Genomic DNA, 21,894 nt, shown 5'->3' with positions numbered 1-21,894 from the left:
GATACTGTTTATTATTAAAAATTAAAAATTAAAATACTGTAACAAAATAATTTTTAAATATGTAAATAGTGTCGTAGGACCTAGTTTTAAAGTTGTTTTTGTTAAAAAAAAGTACTTACGAATCCAATAAACAGTACACAAAACCCATTAAAAACAAAAACGTTGAGTTTGGGAAACACAAAATGCGCCTCCCAAACCCAGCCTTAGTATGTTTGAGTTTGAATTAAAAATTAAAATTATTTTACTATTTAGCTTATTTTTACTATTATTTATGAGTTTTATTGTACTTTTTGACACTATATATAAGCTTTACTATACTACTCCAACTAACTTTAACATTTATTTAAAATACTTTTAACAATAATTTTTTAATTTCAACAAAAAAAAAAAACAATATAATTTTTTAATTTCAAAAATATAAACTAATCTAAAAATATGATATTTAATTATTTATCATATTTGTTTTGTGTATATATTGTAAGACATGTCAGTGAGAGATAGAAGTAAGAAGACACATGAACAAAGAGACACAGACAGCAAAAATAAGAACAGAGAGACACAGAGACACAGACAAAGATAGAGAGAGAGAGAGAGAGATCAGAGAGAGATATGGAGGATACGGATCTGAAAGCGCCGATTCTGGGGACGAGTCGAAACGGTAGAGGAGGGGGAAGGCTGAGTCGGAGATCGTACTCGGTGAAGTCATTGAAGAAAGATTTCGTGTTAAGGTTGCCTGATAAGCTTCGCTCTGCTTGTGATCTCGACCCTGAGTCTGAAACCTTCGGCGCTGATCTTTCCACAATCTCCGGCTTAACCAAAGGTCTCTCTCTCTCTCTCTGTGTGACTGTTTGGTTTATCAACAAAATGCAGGAAAAGAACAAAAAGAAAATGATGTATGTACGGATGTGTGTGTATAATCTGTACATTGCACAGAAACGCACACAAGATAGAACAAAATTCACTCATTGCTATTAAGGAAAACGTGAGATTTTGTTCTGGTTTGTTTGTCTTTTACACTTTTACATAACATTTCAATTTTTTTTTTTTCTCAACTCTTGCTGAGGTGCATGCAAGCTGTGATTGGTTTCAATGTGAAAAAAGTGATGTTTTGGATCAATCATTTGTTTGTCAACTTAATCTATTGTGTATGTAAAAGGATCAAGTTACACGACTCAAAAACTTTTCATTTAACTAATATTTTAAAAACTCAACCTTTAGATTAATTAGATGTTTTCATTCTTCTTTTACATGTACATCAAATTTTGTGTTAATTATATATATATATATATATAGATATTATTTATTTATAAATTTTTTTATGCATAATTTTAAAATTAAAAATTTTGAACATGTTATAGATTTGATATATTTATATGATTATGCTGAAATTTTATAAACATGAAGAATATAAGAATAAAATGTAATTTAATCCGTTTACCAAAAAAAAAATGTAATTTAATCTTAAATTTTAAAAGTACACATTGAATAAAAAGTTATTGAGTTTCTACCAGGAAAAAAAATAATAATCATAACATGTAAAACCCATTACACATAGTAGGGATTATGCATATCACGGAAGAATTATAAAAAAATAAAAACAATTTTTCCTTAAATTGCCCTTTCTGCGCTTTGGAGGAAGTAGCATCTGTGTATTGGAATCACCTAAGAAAGAATTCTGTGCACACCATAAGATCATAGGAGCTTATACTTTATATTGCTTTAAAGTATGAGCTTCATTACGATTATACCCTATTTTTGTATTATCTTTTTCTACTTATGTATAATATATGTTTCAAAATTCATGAGTTGTGCCTTTTGAATAATTTTTTAGGCCTTCTAACTCTAAACATGATGGATTATTTGCAGAGAGTTAATTATGTCATCTAACATCGTGGAGGCAATACTTTAATTTCTTTGCCTGTATTATGATAATATGATATACTTTTTTACCATATAGACTAATTTTATATTAAATCATATTGTTATACTTTCCTATAAAAATAGTGAGGAAAAACATCCAATTCAAGATAATAGTAAGAAATAATTACGTCTAGTGTGCCCTTGAGTTTCTGCATTTTGCTAAAAAATGGTAGGTCCCGTGTACTGTTCACGGAACCCGCAAGTACAGAATTCAACAAAAAAAAAGCAATAAATCTGAGTCCACGGTACTATTTATCAATTAAAATTATTTTGCTACAGTATTTTCAATAATAAATTTTTAGCTTTTAGTAATAATCAATATCTAAACAAGCCCCTAACCTAATTATAGATTCAAAATAATAGCACGTAAGATTCTTCTCAAAATTAATAATAATAATAGTGAGAAAAATAATAAATAGTAGCTGTAGAGCTTTGTGTTTTGTTTCTCAAATAAAATTATATATTTTATAAGTTCATGAACAAAACGTATGAGACTTTAACTATTTATAACTAAAACAAAATTTTAGGGAAACAAATGGGGGAAAATGATAAGATTCAAGATTTCCTTCTTCTTCTTCATTTTTTTTCCCAGGAGTAAGATAAAGTTTTTTTGGTGTAGGAATTTCCTATCCCATTACATGACCGTTCTTAAAATCATCTGCATATATTAAATCATATACTCATTAAATCATTTAAACAAGCCACATCGTTATTAATTTGTAATATGATTAAAAGTATAAATAAAATTCATTTGAGTTGCCACCAGTGAGTTCAGAGAAAAGATAATGTTACTAATTACTAACAATAATTTTAATAACAATTAAGTTGATAAGTTTTATTAATTTTTATTTGAGTCCACAATGAGTATCACTTTATTATTTTTATTAATATTTTTCAATAATAACTTCTTGTTTTTTGTGATTCTTTTTCCATTAACAACATGTCACATAAGCAATTGTGAAATATTTTATGTAATTTTTATGTTTCTAGAATTTTTTTATTTTTTAAATATCCGAATCGATTCAAAAAAATTCTGTCCTTTTTTCTAATATCACTTCTAATAATAAGTTTTTTATAATTGGGAGTTTAGAATTGGAGTCACCCTTCGACCTTCACCCAACATGGACCACAATCCTTAANTTATTATTTTCAATCATTTTCAGAGTTAAAAAATATATTATTTTTTTCAATCTGCTTATCGTGTGGTGCACTGAGATAACTTTTTATCTATTTGTCTTGGAGTTCTAAAGTAGTGGATTAAAAAGCAAGATATTAATATAGTGTCCTACTTTCCTGATTTCAAAAAAAGAAGTGTCCTACTACTGTCCTTGCAGGTTGCAACAGTTTATAATGGCTCAATCAATTCTGTGAAAGGGTAGAAACCCATGACAAAGCTTTGACAGTAAACCCTGGTCCATGCCTTTCCCACCCTGACCGGGGTCCCCCTCCAATTTTATTTATTTATTTTAGATTTACGATCATATGGTAATTTTTTTTAATCACAAATTATACACATTACACACACATGTATGCACAAAAGATTGATTAAAAATATTTATTTTATTAAATAATTCACCCCCTTCTCACTTAAGGAAACATGGGTTCTCAAATCCCGCAAGCTTCTTCTTCTTTTTTTTCCTCGAGAAAACCCCTCAAGCCTTTATGCGAGATTAATTCAATAGCTACAAATTTGTCATCTTAACATGTTATTGAAGTTATGTTAAAAAATATAAATTAATAATCTTGTAGTTGTAATTCAATTGGTTAAAACATTCTAATATTTTCAAATAAAATATTCGAAGTTCTAATCACCTATTTCCCAATTGTAACTATTAAATTATTAGAAAATGCAAAAATTACTCAATAAAAGAATAAATTATTAAAGAGTGCAATTTTATATACCCACATATTATTTGGCTTTGACATTCTCTTAATTTTGGGATTTAAAATAATAAAACTTTCCATCAAATTGGATTTAAGTTTAATTTCTTTCCGTGCATTTAAAACATTTGATTTATTAAATTATTTGAACAAATCTCATGACTATTAAATACAGGCATATTAATTTGTTTGAGTTGCCATGTATAGTAATAAATTGGAAAATTTTCCTTAAAATTGATTCAGACGAAATTTTTTTCCATTTATTAAAAATCAATGGACAACAATTTTTCCCCCTTATGATGCTCTAATGAACATTCCTGTGTGATTGCACTTTGTTTGTTAGGTCATGCTAATGATCACACACTGTATTCTGCTTTGAGGGTGTGTCATGTCTTAATGCATTCAATCCTAGCTGGATTATGAAATTGTTTGTACTAGTAAAATTAATTTGTCAGCATTCTTAGATTCACTTAACATGAATTAGATAATACATAAAAATAATGAATTATTAAATTTTGGACAAAATTTGTCAACAAAACGGATTTGTATAAATGTCTTCTAACCCATTACATGACGATCAAATGTTCATGCAAATATATTTTAGTTACATGACTCATAAAGTAATTTAAACAAGTTATATATCTTAAAATAGACCTTGCGATTAAAATTATAAATGGATTAATATTATAATTGTCATTTAAAAAAATATATTTTAAAGGAAAATTGTATAATTAAAATAGTTTAAGAGAATGTAACTTTATATGCAATTTGACAATTTCAAATCCTTCACTATTTGCACGATCTATATGGANGTAACAACTTACTATAAATTATAGGGTCATTTGTTCATCTTAAGTTGTGAATGATTATAGTCAACATTCTAATTCAATTAAGTTACAATGTTTGCCAAATTATCCAAAATTAGTATTAAATTCCACAAATTAGTTAGATGGTAAGATGGGGGTGCACTAATAATAGTCTAATAGTAATATGTCAAAATTAGTAAATTTAGTTCTCATTAAACAAAAATATTGGTCCTAGGTGGTGGGTTCATTAGTATTGGTCATGAAGTAAATTTAGAGGTCTCAAATTTAATTAACTACACAACTCATTTAATAGATTTATGGGTTTGACCAAAGACTAGGATACCACTTCCTTAAAAAGAAACAAATAAAAAAATAAAGAAGATGCAATATGTTCATTCACATTAGTTTACAAATTTGATGATTATATTAATGATTTTAAAAATGAGATGAATATTATTATAAAGTAAACTTCAAATTTTTGTTGGCACTAAGTAATGATTTTTTTTACCAGATTGGCACTAAGTAATCTTAATTAAGGAGTTAATTGTAAAGATTTATAATTTACAATTAACCCATTTTTTTGGAGTATGTGCATGAATTTTGTCTACAGTGTGTATATAAAATATTTTCATCTCAACTCTGTATAGTAATAAATGAGAACAATTATATCTTATATAAAAAATCAAGATGAATTGCACATCCACCATAAGTTCTTATGTCCCACTTGTTATCGGTTGTTGTTACTGATCTTCCTAATGAATGGTCCTCTTCATTGTTTTCAACAAAATTAAATAAATGAGACCAACCACAATTATTACTTGGTTCAGTTCATAAATGCCATTAATGGTGGAATATAAAACAACAAGATATGGTGGGCAGCATACAAATGGGAGCATAATACATTGGGCGTAGTTTATGAATACTCCTACTCAAATAAATGCAAAATAGTAATTTTATTTCCCCACTTTCTTTTCAATATCCAAATGGAAGTTCAGGGGTTTTCTTTATTTTCTAGACAAGTTGTAGGATCCATATAGATCGTGCAAATAGTGAAGGATTTGAAATTGTCAAATTGCATATAAAGTTACATTCTCTTAAACTATTTTAATTATACAATTTTCCTTTAAAATATATTTTTTTAAATGACAATTATAATATTAATCATTTATAATTTTAATCGCAAGGTCTATTTAAGATATATAACTTGTTTAAATTACTTTATGAGTCATGTAACTAAAATATATTTGCATGAACATTTGATCGTCATGTAATGGGTTAGAAGACATTTATACACAATCCGTTTTGTTGACAAATTTTGTCCAAAATTTAATATTTCATTATTTTTATGTATTATCTAATTCATGTTAAGTGAATCTAAGAATGCCGACAAATTAATTTTACTAGTACAAACAATTTCATAATCCAGCTACGATTGAATGCATTAAGACATGACACAACCTCAAAGCAGAATACAGTGTGTGATCATTAGCATGACCTAACAAACAAAGTGCAATCACACAGGAATGTTCATCAGAGCATCATAAGGGGGAAAATTGTTGTCCATTGATTTTTAATAAATGGAAAAAAATTTCGTCTGAATCAATTTTAAGGAAAATTTTCCAATTTATTACTATACATGGCAACTCAAACAAATTAATATGCATGTATTTAATAGTCATGAGATTTGTTCAAATAATTTAATAAATCAAATGTTTTAAATACACGGAAAGAAATACCCTATAATTTATAGTAAGTTGTTACAATTTTTTTTTTTTTTTTTTTTTGAGAATCAAGTTGTTACAATTATGCGTGCTTAATTTCATTGATTTATTTTGTTAAAAAAACTATATAAAAATAGATACAACTACATATATAAATAAAAATGCTATAAAAAAATATATATATATTCCAAAAAATGGAAAAAAAAAAAAAAAGATTCAAAATAAGTGGAATCGAATGAGCACTAAACCCTGATAAGATTTTATTCATTCCATAAAATATAATCTTAAAATTAAGTGTTTCCCAATGTGGAGGTCAAAGTTAGCACAACCATGATATGATAGGAAACAAGAATTATATTTTGCTTTAAAGTTATGCTCATGCGATAGGCCTTTCACATAAAGTAAATCTCATGGTATAATTTCATAGGAGATAGAATTACACTTCTCATACAAGCCATATCTCTTGGTAAAGAGAGGAAAATATATACTACATCTGTCTTATGAATAGTGCCTCTTACAAACATATAGCACATAGACAAGCTTCATAAAACGAAAAAGTCCACCATGTTTTCGAAACATGTTTCCTCCCTCCCATAAAACAGATGCTCAGAACACTGTTTGAACACTGTTTCGGTAAAGAGATCTTGATGTCGGTACCAAACAAGGTACTTTTTTTTTTATTATTATTTTTTATACCGGTAACCATTACTATTCTATTATTTAATACTATACCTTGTTAGATTCAAAAGTAGTCAGCGTCTCACCAAAAAAAATTACAACATAATTTTATAATAATCAGGTACACTCTGGCAGTACAAGTACCTGCATCAGGATTGGGATCCGGTGCCGTGCAATTCATCCAATTTTCCCTCATAAACTTTTTTTATTTTTTTATTTTTACCTTTATTACTTTTTTATTTTTACCATTTTTTATATCTAATTGTAACTTTTATTTTCAACCATCCATACCATCAGTTGCATCATTACATACTTACCAACTTCTCACTTTAAAAAGAAAATAAAAGTCAATTTAGTTTTTTTTTTTTTACCTCTTTTTTTGAGTAGAAAAATTAAGGACCCATTTTGTAATGTCTTTTTAATAATGTTATTTAAGTATTAAAGAAATATATGTAGATGAAAAAAATGTTGTAAAAATATTTAAATAACATTAGCAAACAAACCCTAAAATTTGGTAAATTTAGTTACAATTTTTTAACTAAAACAGTACGTTTTGGAATTCTATTTATATTTATTTAATATTGAGCAGGTATTAGAGGACTAAAAAATTAAAAATTAGACACATTAATTACAGTCCGTACAAAATCTGATTCAAAGTCCAGGCCTTTTAACTTACTTTGTCCCATCCAAAAAAAACTTACTTTGTAGAACTTAGAGATATATATATATATATATATATATATGGCAAAGACAGTCGAACTTAGAAGAAGACACACGAACATAGAGACACAGACAAAGCAAGAGTAAGAACACAGAGACACACAGAGAGTCAGAGACACACACACACAGAGAGATATGGAGGATACGGATCTGAAATCGCCGATACTGGGGGCGAGTAGAAGCGGTAGGAGAGGGGGGAGACTGAGTCGGAGGTACTCGGTGACCTCGCTGAGGAGCGAGTTCGTATCAAGGTTGCCTGATAAGCTTCGGTCTGGTATTGACCCTGAGTCTGATCCATTCGACGTTGACCTTTCCAAAGCCTCCGGCTTATCCAAAGGTCTATGTCTCTGTCTCTGTCTCTGTCTCTGTCTCTGTCTCTCTCTGTTTGTGGTTTGTTACAAAAAAAATTCAGGAAAAGAAATGGGTTCATATAATATATACAGACAAGTACATAGGATAGAACAAACTTAGCTCACTGTTCTTAACTTGAAAGTGTGAGTAAAAAACTTACTTTGTAGAACTTAGAGATATATATATATATATATATATATGGCAAAGACAGTCGAACTTAGAAGAAGACACACGAACATAGAGACACAGACAAAGCAAGAGTAAGAACACAGAGACACACAGAGAGTCAGAGACACACACACACAGAGAGATATGGAGGATACGGATCTGAAATCGCCGATACTGGGGGCGAGTAGAAGCGGTAGGAGAGGGGGGAGACTGAGTCGGAGGTACTCGGTGACCTCGCTGAGGAGCGAGTTCGTATCAAGGTTGCCTGATAAGCTTCGGTCTGGTATTGACCCTGAGTCTGATCCATTCGACGTTGACCTTTCCAAAGCCTCCGGCTTATCCAAAGGTCTATGTCTCTGTCTCTGTCTCTGTCTCTGTCTCTGTCTCTCTCTGTTTGTGGTTTGTTACAAAAAAAATTCAGGAAAAGAAATGGGTTCATATAATATATACAGACAAGTACATAGGATAGAACAAACTTAGCTCACTGTTCTTAACTTGAAAGTGTGAGAATTTGTTTTGTTTTGCTTGTCTTTTACACAACATTTCACTTTTTTTCTTTTTTTCTTTTTTAATCTCTCATACTTGCTGAGGTGTATGCTGTGATTGGTGTAAATGATAGGCCTATTTGAATGAGAAAAAAAAAAGGTGATATTTTGGGATCAATCAAAGCTTGTTAACTCAATCAATTGTGTATATATGTAAGGATCAAGTTACCCAACTCAATAACTTTTCATTTAAGTAATATTTAAACAAAATTCAACCTCTAGATTATCTGTTTTCATTCATGTGTACCAAATTTTGTGTTAATCAAATGTTATTTACTATTCCTTTATAAACTCATATTTTATACATAATTTTAAAATACAAAAATTTAGAAATTTAAACCATGTTATAGATGAGATATATTGATATACGATCATTGTGAGATTTTGCAGACATGAATAAAAAATTATTCAAAAATACACATCGAATAAAAAATTATTGAGTTTCTACCCCCAAATAAAAAAATAAATAAATAAATAAAAATAAAAAAAACATAAAACTAATCACATGTAAAACCCATTACACATAGAAGGGTTTATGTAGAACAGCAGAAGAATTACAATTTAAAAAAAAAAAAAAAAAAAACTCTTTTTCCTTAAATTGCCCTTTCTGCAGTTTTGTACATCTGTTTTATACAATTAAGGTCCTAGTGTCGTGACTTGTAAGTTGTGTTGCATTTTGATACAATAGGAATACTGTAAATGTTATGCCGTTATGGGGACTATGGTTTTGTGTAATAGCATGAGCTACTAAATATAACGGAATATTGGACTTGGGTTTTCTTTTTTCCTTAGTGCTAGATGTACATATATGCCTACATATGTTTTTAAATTCTCAGACATACACATATATATGTATTGTACTGTAAGCCCAGGAAGTAGCTAGGAGAAGAATTTAAAGTTTCATTTAAATTGGGGAACAAGAAGAAATGAGGTTATGAATTTAAATTCATGAGTGAAGTTAAAAAAATTTCTTCCTTTTCTTACAATGAATGAATGCATTGTCTTCATTATAGGAGAAAGGGAGTACTATGAAAGACAAATCAATACCATGAATTCCTTTGAAGAAGCCGATTCTTTGGTGACATCTAATGGTATTGATGAGGAGGAATTGAAGGAACAAGCTAAAGAAGATGCTCGACATGAAAGAGCAATGAAGATATCTAATTACGCAAATATAATACTTCTGGCATTTAAGGTGATGTAGATATATAACTTTTTTTATTTTCATGGTCTACCAGACTCCAAGAAGGTGTCTCTAACCTTGATGGTGTGTTTTAAAACTTTATGAGGCACATATAAAGAAGACGGGCTTTCATTTTTGTTCATTTTTTACAGGATATATGTTTTCAGTTGAGTTTGATGAAGAAAAAAACCCTATTAAAACTGTTAGAAGCTCAGGGAAATTCAAGTTTTATTTCTGATAAAGCTCAAAGGTGGAACTTGTAAAATAATGTAATCTAACCAAACAATATTCTGGAAGAATATATATACTTTGAGTTAAAAAGCACTTAAAATAATTCATTTTATATGACAAAAGTATTAAATTGATTAACATGTATCCGGGCACCCTTAAATCACCATTTTATATAATATGTTTCTAGCTAGAGGCAAGTCCAAAGGGATCTTCTTTAGTAAGGTTCCCTATGTTATCAATATATATATAACCCATTGCTCATATTCAAACTCCCAGAATAACAATATGTGTTACAATGTGCAGGTCTATGCCACAATAAAGAGTGGATCTTTGGCCATTGCTGCATCAACACTAGATTCTTTACTTGATCTCATGGCCGGTGGCATTCTTTGGTTCACTCACCTGGCAATGAAGAACATAAATATCTACAAATATCCTATTGGAAAGTTGAGGGTGCAGCCAGTAGGCATAATTATCTTTGCCGCTGTCATGGCTACACTTGGTATGTTGCAGTACCTTCACCCGCCTTAGGTTTCCATTGGTTTTCTGTCATGTCACTGTTGACTACCTTTTTTTATGGTGAACTTGTTTGTTAATTGAACCTATCCAATTATCGAATTACATTTTATTGAAGACATATAAAGCGAAGTAAATGCAATGTAATTGATTTTTAACAATTGGCTTTTCTTGTTAATAGTTTAAAAATATAGGAACTTGATCATATGTTATATAAATGATCAAAAATGTTTACGAATACTCCTAATTTAGTGAAATATTGTATACAAAGTAAAAGAAAAAACAGGTACTAGTTTTCATATTCTTCTAATGAATGGTTTCTGGATAGTTGGGCCAGATTACATCAGCTTTCTAGCATAGGCAACATAATCGATGTTTAATAATTGGTTTTTCTTGTTAAGAATAAAGAAATAGGAACTTGAAATATTGTACTCCTAATTGGTGAAATATAAAAAAATGTTTATGGATACTCCTAATTGATGAAATATTGTACACAAAAGTAAAAAAAAATACAGGGATTGTTTTTTGGTATTCTTCTAATGAATGGTTTCTGGATGGTTAATCAGAATGCATAAAGTTTTCTAAAGCAACCCGTATCAGTAATTACTGCTGTGGTTGATATAACGAACTTTCTTCTTCTTATCACAACAATATTGAGATACCTAAACAGTTAGAAACCAAATACATTATTTAATACTAGCAAGTTTGTTGATATATTTTTGAATACATGTGAAGCATGATTTAGATAAGGACTTATGAAAGACACGTTAGGAACTTATTCCTGAAAAGTGTGGCTTACTCATACTTCCTTAGTGATTGATTAAGAATAAGAGCTTCCTCCTGAAGTTTAAACATACAATGTTCACTTGAAGTTTGAGGTAGGCAGAGAGCTTTTAAAATGTTCTGATTTTTGTTCTTGTTTGGACACATGACCTGACACGATGTTGTAATTTACAATGGCTGAGAAATTAGGCATCCAGAAAAGGTTATATTGGTCATTCTTATCAATTTTTCTGGAGACTGCTTGAGGCTTGAGCTTAATATAATTCCAGATGGGTTTAACCAGAACTTTCATATAGTTAGTGGATGTACCTGTCACATTTCCCTGCTGCTTATGAAGAAGCTCTGTGAATTGCTATTTTTAAGGACAGCACCTGCTTCAAGTTTCAGTGGGTAACTGCTCTTAAGCAAAAGATAATTTAGAAGTTCCCTTCTCATAATAAAGGAAGGAGAGACCATTGCCATATGACCAATACATTATATCGTGTTGGTAAAAGCTTCAAGCTCACAGGCCTCTTTGAAATTAAGGGTAAAGCGCTAAGCTCAAGCACAGGCTAGATTGAAGTAAAGCGCTCATCTATCATATACAATACATAATATTCTCTAATAACAAGATTTATAACATATAGATTTTTTATTGGCTTTCCACTTCGTTAATAAATCTGTGTGCCTTTTTTACTGTTTTTTATTATTACTGTCTTTAGATTTGGTGATTGATTATTGTGGCTGAATTGCATGTTGGACTATCTGTTGGGAATACACTTAACTTGTTGAACTAATCAGATTAATACATTGTATAAGTGTTTGGGGTTGAAATCAGATTTTTTTTTCCTCTATTGGTATCAGACCTTTTAGAACACATAAGGGTCTAAATCAGATTTTTCAAAGAATAATTAATTGCAACTGCTACGCTCATTGATTAATTACTTGCTAGACAACGTAGTATCAAGAAGAATTATGTATTCAGTTGTGTTCATAACCTCAGAATATTGCTTAATTTCTTTGCAGAAGATAATCTGACCTTTGGGTTTCTCACAAGCTTCTTCTTTTATTCAACAATTGTAACTTGCAAAAGATTTGCATCTAATGTTATAATGTTCTGTCTCAACTTATTCAAAAATGAACACCCTGATGAAACTATTAGGGGTTTTCTTCTCTGAATGTGGAATAGATTCCTTTTGATAAGGTTGGGATTGTTACACCCTTCCATTTTTCTTACAGGCTTCCAGGTGTTGCTTCAGGCTGCAGAAGAACTAATTAAAGATGAACCTTCTGAAAAACTGTCCAAAAGTAAATTGATATGGATGTGCACAATCATGATATCTGCTACTGTAGTAAAACTTGCCCTCTGGATATACTGTAAAAGCTCAGAAAATGATATCGTCCGTGCATATGCAAAGGTTTCCTATCTCTACTTTTATATTCTTAAGCTTCTGTCATATGTATTATCCTTCTAGCTATCAGCTGCATAACTTCTTGAAATGATGCCAATGTGCAGGATCACTTTTTCGATGTGGTAACTAATGTGGTTGGATTAGCTGCAGCTCTTCTTGCCAATGAATTTTTCTGGTGGATTGACCCCACTGGTGCCATCATCCTTGCATTGTACACAATTATAAATTGGTCTCAAACTGTATTTGAAAATGCAGGTACTCCTTCAACCTCGTTTTTATTCTGTTTGATCTCACAATCTTTTGCATGATTCTGACAAACAAACAAAAAGAATAAAAAGGAAGTTCATCTCTAAAATCTTATAAGTTTTCTGTCAAAGTTTTACTTCTGTGTCCACTACTATTCAGCCACCACTTCCTTTACCACAACTCATATTTTACTACAAGATTAAAGGTTGTGCTTCCTTTGGATGTTTGTTCTTTTAAAGAATTTCTCACTGTTCATCACAATAGTTGTTGAAGTTCGAGGCTTTTTAAATTCCAGTGCTTTCAGAGATTGCTATTTGGGCTCTTTATGTTTATTGATTTCTGTTAATTTTATTTTTACCTGTGCTTTCTTTATATATTAGTTTGGTTGAAGAAGGATATTCTTATATCTGAATCATTTATGCTTCAAAAGGTTTTAGTTTTACCTCCCAGAAAAATGAAGAAATGAAGAGAAGAATATCAAAATAAATTCTGGTTTCATATTTAATTTATCAAGGACGTAGCATTCAGGATACTGGTTGGTGCCAGAACTAAACAATAAATGTTTGGAAAAGAAGGAAAAATATCTATTTTCTGCAGAAATTGAAGTTATAAATACAGTGCCTACTTCCTTATCCCAATGCATGTGTCCTACTAAATTTACTATTGATAAATTCTAATTTGTGCTTATCTATGCTTTATATACTTTACATGGCTGTAATTTTTATATTTAGAACTATTTTAAGCTGCGTTTCTTGATGCAGTTTCTCTCGTGGGACAGTCTGCACCTCCTGAAGTCTTGCAGAAACTAACATATCTTGTCATGAGGCACCCTAAAGTCAAGCGTATTGACACTGTCCGTGCCTACACCTTTGGTGTTCTCTATTTTGTAGAGGTGAGTCATGTAAATTTCTGAGTAAAAATAAATAGTGGCGAGCTTTTGATTACGACTTCAATCTTTTATTTCATTTTTTAAAAAATTTTGAGTCTACAATAAGACATCAAAACTGTGATCCTCCCTTCCCTTTGAGATGCCATTGAAGAAATTGCAAATTAAATATTTTGTGGGCAATTTTCTTTGAAATTTTATTATGCTATGCAGATGAAATTTTTGCAAAGTTTCATTAGCCTCTTCTAAGCGTCCTAGTTTTGAATATCTAGGAAAGTAATGATCTTTATTCTATTGTTGAAACAGGTTGACATTGAACTCCCAGAAGAGCTACCCCTAAAAGAAGCACATACCATCGGAGAGACCTTGCAGGAGAAGCTAGAGAAACTTCCGGAAGTTGAACGGGCATTTGTTCACCTTGATTATGAATGTGATCATAAGCCAGAGCACTCTGTACTCAGCAGACTACCCAACAATCAGACTTGAATTTTGAATAGCTCAGACAAGTCTGACATGGAAGATGTGTTATAATCTTTTGACATTATGGAGTTAAATCGTTTACCTTAATTTAGTTTATTTTATTTTATGAGTGAGTTTGGCCCCTAAGGTAAGGGACGGTCATGATTCATGAGATGTGGTCCAGCTGAATTGTGTTAAAACTTGAGAAAATAGTTGTCTCTTCACCTAAGCCGCTCACTTTTCTTGCTCATTCCCTGTCAATAATGCTTTAATAGTCCCCCTTGTGACATGCTAGTGCAATTATGATTTATGGATTGGGTTTCAAATGCTTTTTCTTTATGTTGGAAGCACAAAGACAAATATTATGTAAGAAGCTCTGTTAATCGTTCACAATTAAAATGTGAAAAAACTTTATTTAGACCATAATAACTTAAGCTACTGATAAATTAATTAACTGTGACTAATTTTTTATTATTATTAATTTTAGTGTTAACAAAATTTTAGATTGCATAATCACTGTTTAATATCACCAAAATCTGAAAGCAATGAAAAGCACAATCAAATTTGATGAGGAAGTGGAAAATCTTTGGTGAACTCCTTGGAGGAAAAACTACTCCAGGTATCCATCCGTAGGATTTTTTTTTTGGTAAACAACCCCTAGGAAATTCATTATAGAAGAAACAGTTACAACATTCAGAACTTATCAAATTTTTATAACCTAGACTCTCTATGCAATGTCAACAAACAGGTTTTGCTTCCCATTGTAGTCACCTCTAAAACTTTGGAATCCTTCTATAGAACTTCATTCGCAAATAAACTTGTCCACAACCACTGAAATTATAGTAATCCAAAGAACTTTATGGAGAGATACGCTAGTGTACTCACTAATAACAGTAAACAACTTCTGTGTTTTGAATGAGGAACTTTGGAAAGAACTCAAAAGGCAAACACTAAAGGGCTTCTTTTAACTGTTTAGGCTCAAGAAAGTTTACTTTTAAGAGTAATCTTGATAGGACAATCTCTCTCATCTCAATTTGTGTGGTAAGGATGGTTTTACATAGAAATCAGTAGGCAAATCGCCAGGCCTTTAACGTCAATTTATTATATTATTAATTGTAGTTTCAATCGAACAAGAATCTAGCTTGAGCAAACTCTCAAAAACAACACAATTGTATTAATTTCAAAAAAACCATATCCCACTCATTTTAAAACTAAACTAGATCAAATTTGTGTTTGTTTTGAAGCTCCAAATGTCTACTTTCCTAGAAATAACTTTCATTGAAAAATTCATTATGGTTTTAAAGATATGTGCAAATGATCACTAATTCATTATCTTTGAGTATATCATAAGCCCATTAATTTTTTTTAATACAAAATAAAAGTTCTACTTTAACTTAATCTAAGTGTATAAGTGCGTGAAGCTTCTTTCTGGAAACTTGAACTCCGACCCTTACCCTCCACACCCCACAAGCACTTAAGACTTGTGGAACGACTATTACGCCAAGGGTGTGCAGTGGTTAAGCCCATTAATTTTAAGCAATTTGTCTAGTAACCTAGAGTTAATATAATTCTATTAATACAACCCAAATTCGCTACGTTTTGACTTTAAAATTTGCCAACATATCCAACAACCCTAACAAAATGATGTAATCTCATCAGTCTTTTGATGCTTTTCATATGTATTAGTCACACTCATAACGGATGCATGCCCCATTAATGGGTGTAAAACGTGCTGTACATGCATCAAACCCTATTAATGAGTGTAAACGTGTTATACATGCATCTAATCTAAGAAGTTCATTTTCGCATGCCCTACTAATGAGAGTAAACGTGTTATACGTGCATCTAAGAAGTTAATTTTTTCGGGTATGAATGTGTGCACATATATCCTTGGCTTAGAGGCCTGAGGAAACAGACCCAAACTTTAAAACATTTGATTCATTACCTATCTCTCTGTTTCCTTTTCTGTTGGCTATGATAAAAATGTTTACTTGCATATGGCTACCATGTCACAAGATGGGTAATCCAGTTCCATGTATTCTGAAGTCCTACTGAGTTGAAAATGGAAATGCAATTAAAACAGGTTTCACAGATTCCTTATGTGATCTGTCATTTCCTATAACCAATTAGACTGATCTTATAGAACAGGCACATTGAAATGCCAAAAAAAAAAAAAAATGCACCCAATTCAAACACATTGTAAAGCTCGGTAACAAAGTCCATTTTCCACAACAAACAAATGTGCCTAAGGTAATGCTTACAATTTGGGATGATCAACCAGTCCACAAGTGTCGTACATTGATCAAATCAATAAAAAAAACTTTTGTACTAGGCAATGCAATATCATGTATCACATGGCATCATAGAACCATGTAGTTTTCTCCCCCAGCTAAGAGAATTACTATAGTAACAAAGTAAACAAAAGGTATTTCCCAGTGCTTGGTATCAAGCTCATATTGCACGCAACTATCACAAGTATAGACTATTCGGTTAGACTGAGCTGATGATTACTCAACAGGAAAAAAGCTTTATATCTGTGCTGCACTTGGGAGTGTAACAAGTACTCTATACTCTCTGTGCCTCTTCCTTCTCCAACTAGTTGAAGTGTATTCTTGTGATCAAAAAGCCTCTAACTGCAGCATTTCAAAATTTAAATTTATATATAAGGAAAGCACATCCATCAAAATTATGCAATTCAAGGGGAGGCCTATTAAATGATATGTATGCAGTCCAAGCATCATTAACTGTATATAATACCATATATACAATACAGAATCACTGCTAAAAGATAAACGCTGTGTGTGTAACACCAACAACATCATCAAGTAATCAGGGAATTAATTTGGAAGAGAATATACTTCAAGATTTTGGTAGCAGCCGACCATTATACATCTTATCAAGTAACTGTTTTGCATCAGGCCTCCTAAGAAGACCTTCGTTATTGGATAAACCAGTCCCTAAACAAACAGGACACACAAGTTTTCCTCGACCTGCCCATAACAAGAAATTAGTAACACAATTCAAAGTACTTGGATTCCACATTACCAGAGAGAGGGAAATTTTAAAAAATAGGAATAAAGCTGATTTGACAATTTGGAACAGCAGTATTAAAATTAAGGGTCTGGTTAATGTGTGTCCTTAGGGCACACATTAAGCTTTCTATTTGTGAAAATATTTTCTCGAGAATTGAAAAAGCTGTCATTACTTTTTCAATTCTCGAGAAATTTTTTTCCAAAAATAGAATTTAAAAATTAATAGAGGTTAAAATCAATGCCTTTTACCACGCAACAATGTCAACATTGTAGCATCCAAGACAACTTGACATATCACAATCTTTTCTATATATATATATATATATATAAAAGGAGTGTTGGGGCTGCTAATGTTGGTCAGAACCCCCTTTTGGGATTGTGCATTGAGTAGCTACTACCCTTTGAAGTGTGTCCTTACCTAAAGACTTCTTGCTAAACCTTTCATATGCATCCTTAGCATTTATGAGCATGAAGAGCTCTTGAGTTAAGTTTAGCACTCACAAAATATCCAAATTATTGAAATAAAGAACAGACTGTTAATTAAAATTACAACTCAAGGGCTCCAATTAACCGTATATACTAAAGGCTTGACCATCCTTACCTGCAAGCTTAAAACATTGACTGAAATCTAACTAACTATATCTATTTCTATTTCTATTCGTTAATTTTTATTTGTAGAAATTTCAAAGTAACACCAGCATTTGGTTTTCATTTAATGTCAGCAAATCAAAGATGCCTTCAGCAAGCAATTTATTTCATTAGCTTTTATTGTAAATGATTTTTAAAAGTAAATAAAATGTATGAGCATCTTATTATAGTTCTAGTGTTAAATCATCAAGAATTAAAGTACCAAAGCTTTTTACAATGTGTTGAAACAAGATAGTCTCTACTCATTTATGATCTACCCATGATATTAATAACACAAAATGTGAAATTGACAGAAGAAAACTCTTTAATGGTAGAATTTTTAAAATATAAATACAATAGTAAGTCTATCTTTCTAGCTAAGAGATAAGGTTTGTTTCTTTTTCAGTTAGATAATTATAATACACCACTCTCTGCAGGGACAGGCTATGCTATGTAAAGCCCACTCCAACCTGCCAGACTCTCACAGTGATAGCCTTTTACCTCCATAATTAAGATGGGGAATACGTCTATCCAGTTTCATGTATGATAAAACTTTCAGCTACTATGATATGAGGCCATGATTTCAAATCCTGCAATTGACTCAATTAGGAAGGATAACCTCAGCGGAAAATGCCAAGAAAAGAAAAATGGAATGTGTACACTACTATTGAACATTAAAGAATGTCCGAATGTCCCAAGTCATTAGTCAAAGAACCAATATCAGATAACATTCAGAGAAATGAGTATTCAGAATGGCAACAAAACAATTGAAAGCGGCAAATACCTACTTCTATAACTAATTACCTAATGCAAATGTATCAGTCAAAAAGTACATACCATAACAATTTGGACATTCTGTAAATTCATAGACATCTTTAGCCTGTTTTCTGTTCAGAGCTTTCCATTTTCCTGTACCACCACACAGATCACCTAAATAAAAAGCAAATGAACATCTTATGGACTGAATTTCTTATAGACAAGAGTGGGGTACCACTTGTAATAGAATTTAATAAATAGTGATGTTTTCATAGAAGATTCAATGATTAAATCATAAAATAGATTAAAAAGTGAGAGAGATGAAAAACTTTTTCATTGAAACCACAATAAAATCTCCATAACTATGCCAAATTCTTGGAACACAAGGACTTTTAACAGATCAATAAACTTCAATAGACCTTGTAACAGTAAGGAGTTGCAATAACAGAAACAATTTATATTCACTCTACTCACCCACTAACTTTTTTTAAGGAGGGGTCAGGGGGGAGAGGAAGGAGGAGACAACAACAATAACAGATACAAGGTAAACAAGAACCATGATCTAGATATCAGTGTTCCCACCCATGTTTAAATTTCTCGCAGTTTATATTCATACAAAAGCAACAGAGCTGGCAACTCTAAAATTCTCAAGGGTTCAAATAATTTCACATTCTCAACAAGTTTTACATATATTGCAAGATGTGTACACTGTACAAATATTCGGATTATTATTCTGATGAGGAAATAAATAATAAATAAAAAACATAGGGAATTTCACACTTACAAATTACAGCACTGCTGCCCCTACAGTTCCAGCATCCTGGTCTTTCATTTCCTTCCAAAGCAGTTGCATTTTGTATGGAAATAGGGGTACCAAAATTGTTTATCAAAGATAAAGTTGGGCACAAACATGTGAGACAACAAGTCAACAACGCCGAGAGATTGACGATTGAGATCCCTGCAGTTTAGAAAAACAAAAAACAAAATAAGAATCCTCACTTTGTTAAAGTTAAGTCTACCGTCACTCTTTTCTTTGAGACTTTAGAGTGCTCTACATGTCATTAAGATATTCAGTAGACCAGTGTTTACAGCAAAACAAACTTTGTGCTAACAAAATTTATAAATTTTTAGTACTGTGGCCATCAAATGACTAATGTGAGCGTCATTCATGGAAGTCATATTTTAAGAACATGGAAGCCCATCCACAGCATAATGACAAGTCATCTAGTAGATAGTTTTATAAAGAGAATGGATAAACTTCCCTTGCCTACTATACCATTGGCAACATGAACAACAATTTGAATGTGCCCCATCAAAGAGAGCAGCTTCCCACGCGGAAAAATACTAGTGACCCCATCCATCACATCACATTCTACTAAATGGTATTCATACATGGCACATAAATGCATAGGAACTCATTACAGAATGAGCACCAAATGGTACATTTCCACAAATGAAAGCATTTGATGACCAGTAACACTTCTCCCCTTGCTTTCCAGCAAGCCATGTCTTCCCTCTTAGAAATTTTTCTTTAAGGAAATGGGGATCATGCCCGCCTTAAAAGACATTGGATGTTGATAAAAATCAAAACTTTTACCTTTGATGGCTTTGATGAGTTGTCTGAATCTCCTGGATTTTGGTTCTCACGTTCCAAACTAGATCTTACACGAATCCTAACTGACTTGAAATTGACTGTGATTTGATAGAAATGAATGTTGGTTAAAATCACTGCCCTTCCAACAATATACATCTTAGCATATTCTAATCTTCAGAACAATACAAGCAAAACAACAACCAAAATCAAAACAATGACTGCATCATCATAAGTTTGGAAACCCATTTGAATATCCATAAAATAACAAATAAATTTTTTTTTTAAGTAATCATTGTTAGAATAAGGGTTAAGAGATTAAATTCATCATTTCCTAATAACTTAAACTTTGGGAACAAATAGTAATTTATCAAAGTATCAAAGTAACTAATCTTGAACTCGAACCATCTCTCTATTCTTTATCTCCCATTTTAAAAGGTTAAAAATTCCATGTGTTGGGTCTCACTTATTAAGGAAGAGTCTAGATTCACATGAGGGGGAGTGTTAGAGTAGTAGTTAAATTCATCCTTTCCTTACGACTTAAGCTTTTGAGACAAAAGATAATTTATCAATCATCACAGCAAACTTGAAATTTCACAACATGATGATATTTTAATTCTGATTCTACAATTCCTAACAACGGAATCATTTCTGCATTGACCACTTGACAACAACGAATTTGTACAAGAGGAAAAAGTAACCCATTTCTATATTAGCACCTCAATTGCACTAACGCCTAACTGACTTGGAAAACAAATTTGGACCCTTTTGGAAGATTCACTCACAAATAAGTAAAGCTTTTGAAAATTCAAAGAAATATGTAAATATTAATACAGTCATTATACTTATTTTCAGGAACCAAACTGGAAATTGAGACAACATGTTCTAGAGCTCAGGTTAACTTGAAAGTTTAGTTTAAAGCAATTCCAACAAGTTCATGCAGCTAAATGAAACTGATAAATAAGCTCAAATTCTTTATTGGGTACTTGTAAATGAGTGTGTGTGTGTGTGTGTGGTAGTTAGAGAAAGAGAACTCACAGTGGTCCGTGGAGCCAAAGCAAAACGTTGAGGGAGAGCTGAGAGCTGAGAAGAAGATGCCATGTTCTCTCTTTCTCTCTCTCTCTCTCTCAGACGCGCACACACACTGTTGTGTTGTATGGGACAGTGGCATGGGATGGAATGGAACACAAAGGTCATGTTGGAGTATGTGTGTGTTTCAAACACTTAATGTATGTTTGTGTCCCACATTGGTTAGGAATGAATCTTGTTATGAGTTTATAAGGCTTTGCACAACTTAGGTGGTAAGTTGGATCACAATGGGCTAGGTGTTGGCTTGAATTTGGGCTTTTTACATCATTCTTGGGCCTTACCTTTTCCATTACTTTCTTTTAGCCCAAATTTTG

The 21,894-nt window shown here is 31.6% G+C and overlaps 2 protein-coding genes across 4 annotated transcripts; one reads left to right on the top strand and one right to left on the bottom strand.

Annotated features, from left to right (window-relative positions):
- The first annotated feature begins 506 nt into the window (after nucleotides 1-506).
- Nucleotides 507-14,824, top strand: LOC112031167 (metal tolerance protein 4). Of its 3 annotated transcripts, none has more exons than XM_024063849.2 (7): nucleotides 507-820; nucleotides 9,804-9,985; nucleotides 10,508-10,706; nucleotides 12,722-12,900; nucleotides 12,999-13,149; nucleotides 13,902-14,032; nucleotides 14,333-14,824. In XM_024063849.2, the coding sequence occupies exons 1-7, from the start codon at nucleotides 610-612 to the stop codon at nucleotides 14,510-14,512; spliced, it is 1,233 nt and encodes a 410-aa protein (XP_023919617.1). In that variant the 5' UTR covers nucleotides 507-609; the 3' UTR covers nucleotides 14,513-14,824. The 3 variants fall into 3 exon arrangements, with proteins under 3 accessions (XP_023919617.1, XP_023919618.1, XP_065615905.1); XM_024063850.2 differs by lacking the exon at nucleotides 507-820 and adding an exon at nucleotides 7,750-8,063; XM_065759833.1 differs by lacking the exon at nucleotides 507-820 and adding an exon at nucleotides 8,280-8,591.
- A 1,876-nt stretch (nucleotides 14,825-16,700) lies between these two features.
- Nucleotides 16,701-21,682, bottom strand: LOC112022481 (protein PHOTOSYSTEM I ASSEMBLY 2, chloroplastic). The gene is given in 8 exon segments (XM_065759837.1): nucleotides 16,701-17,118; nucleotides 17,344-17,475; nucleotides 18,982-19,074; nucleotides 19,685-19,829; nucleotides 19,832-19,858; nucleotides 20,498-20,592; nucleotides 21,530-21,544; nucleotides 21,547-21,682. Coding segments are annotated over 7 exon segments (552 nt in total). The 5' UTR covers nucleotides 21,593-21,682; the 3' UTR covers nucleotides 16,701-17,118; nucleotide 17,344.
- Nucleotides 21,683-21,894: the final 212 nt, after the last annotated feature.

This window comes from Quercus suber, unplaced genomic scaffold, assembly GCF_002906115.3.
Source record: "Quercus suber isolate HL8 unplaced genomic scaffold, Cork oak 2.0 scaffold_343, whole genome shotgun sequence".
Taxonomy (NCBI): domain Eukaryota; kingdom Viridiplantae; phylum Streptophyta; class Magnoliopsida; order Fagales; family Fagaceae; genus Quercus; species Quercus suber.
Note: the sequence above shows the minus strand (reverse complement) of the source record. Positions and strands in the feature narration are given on the sequence as shown.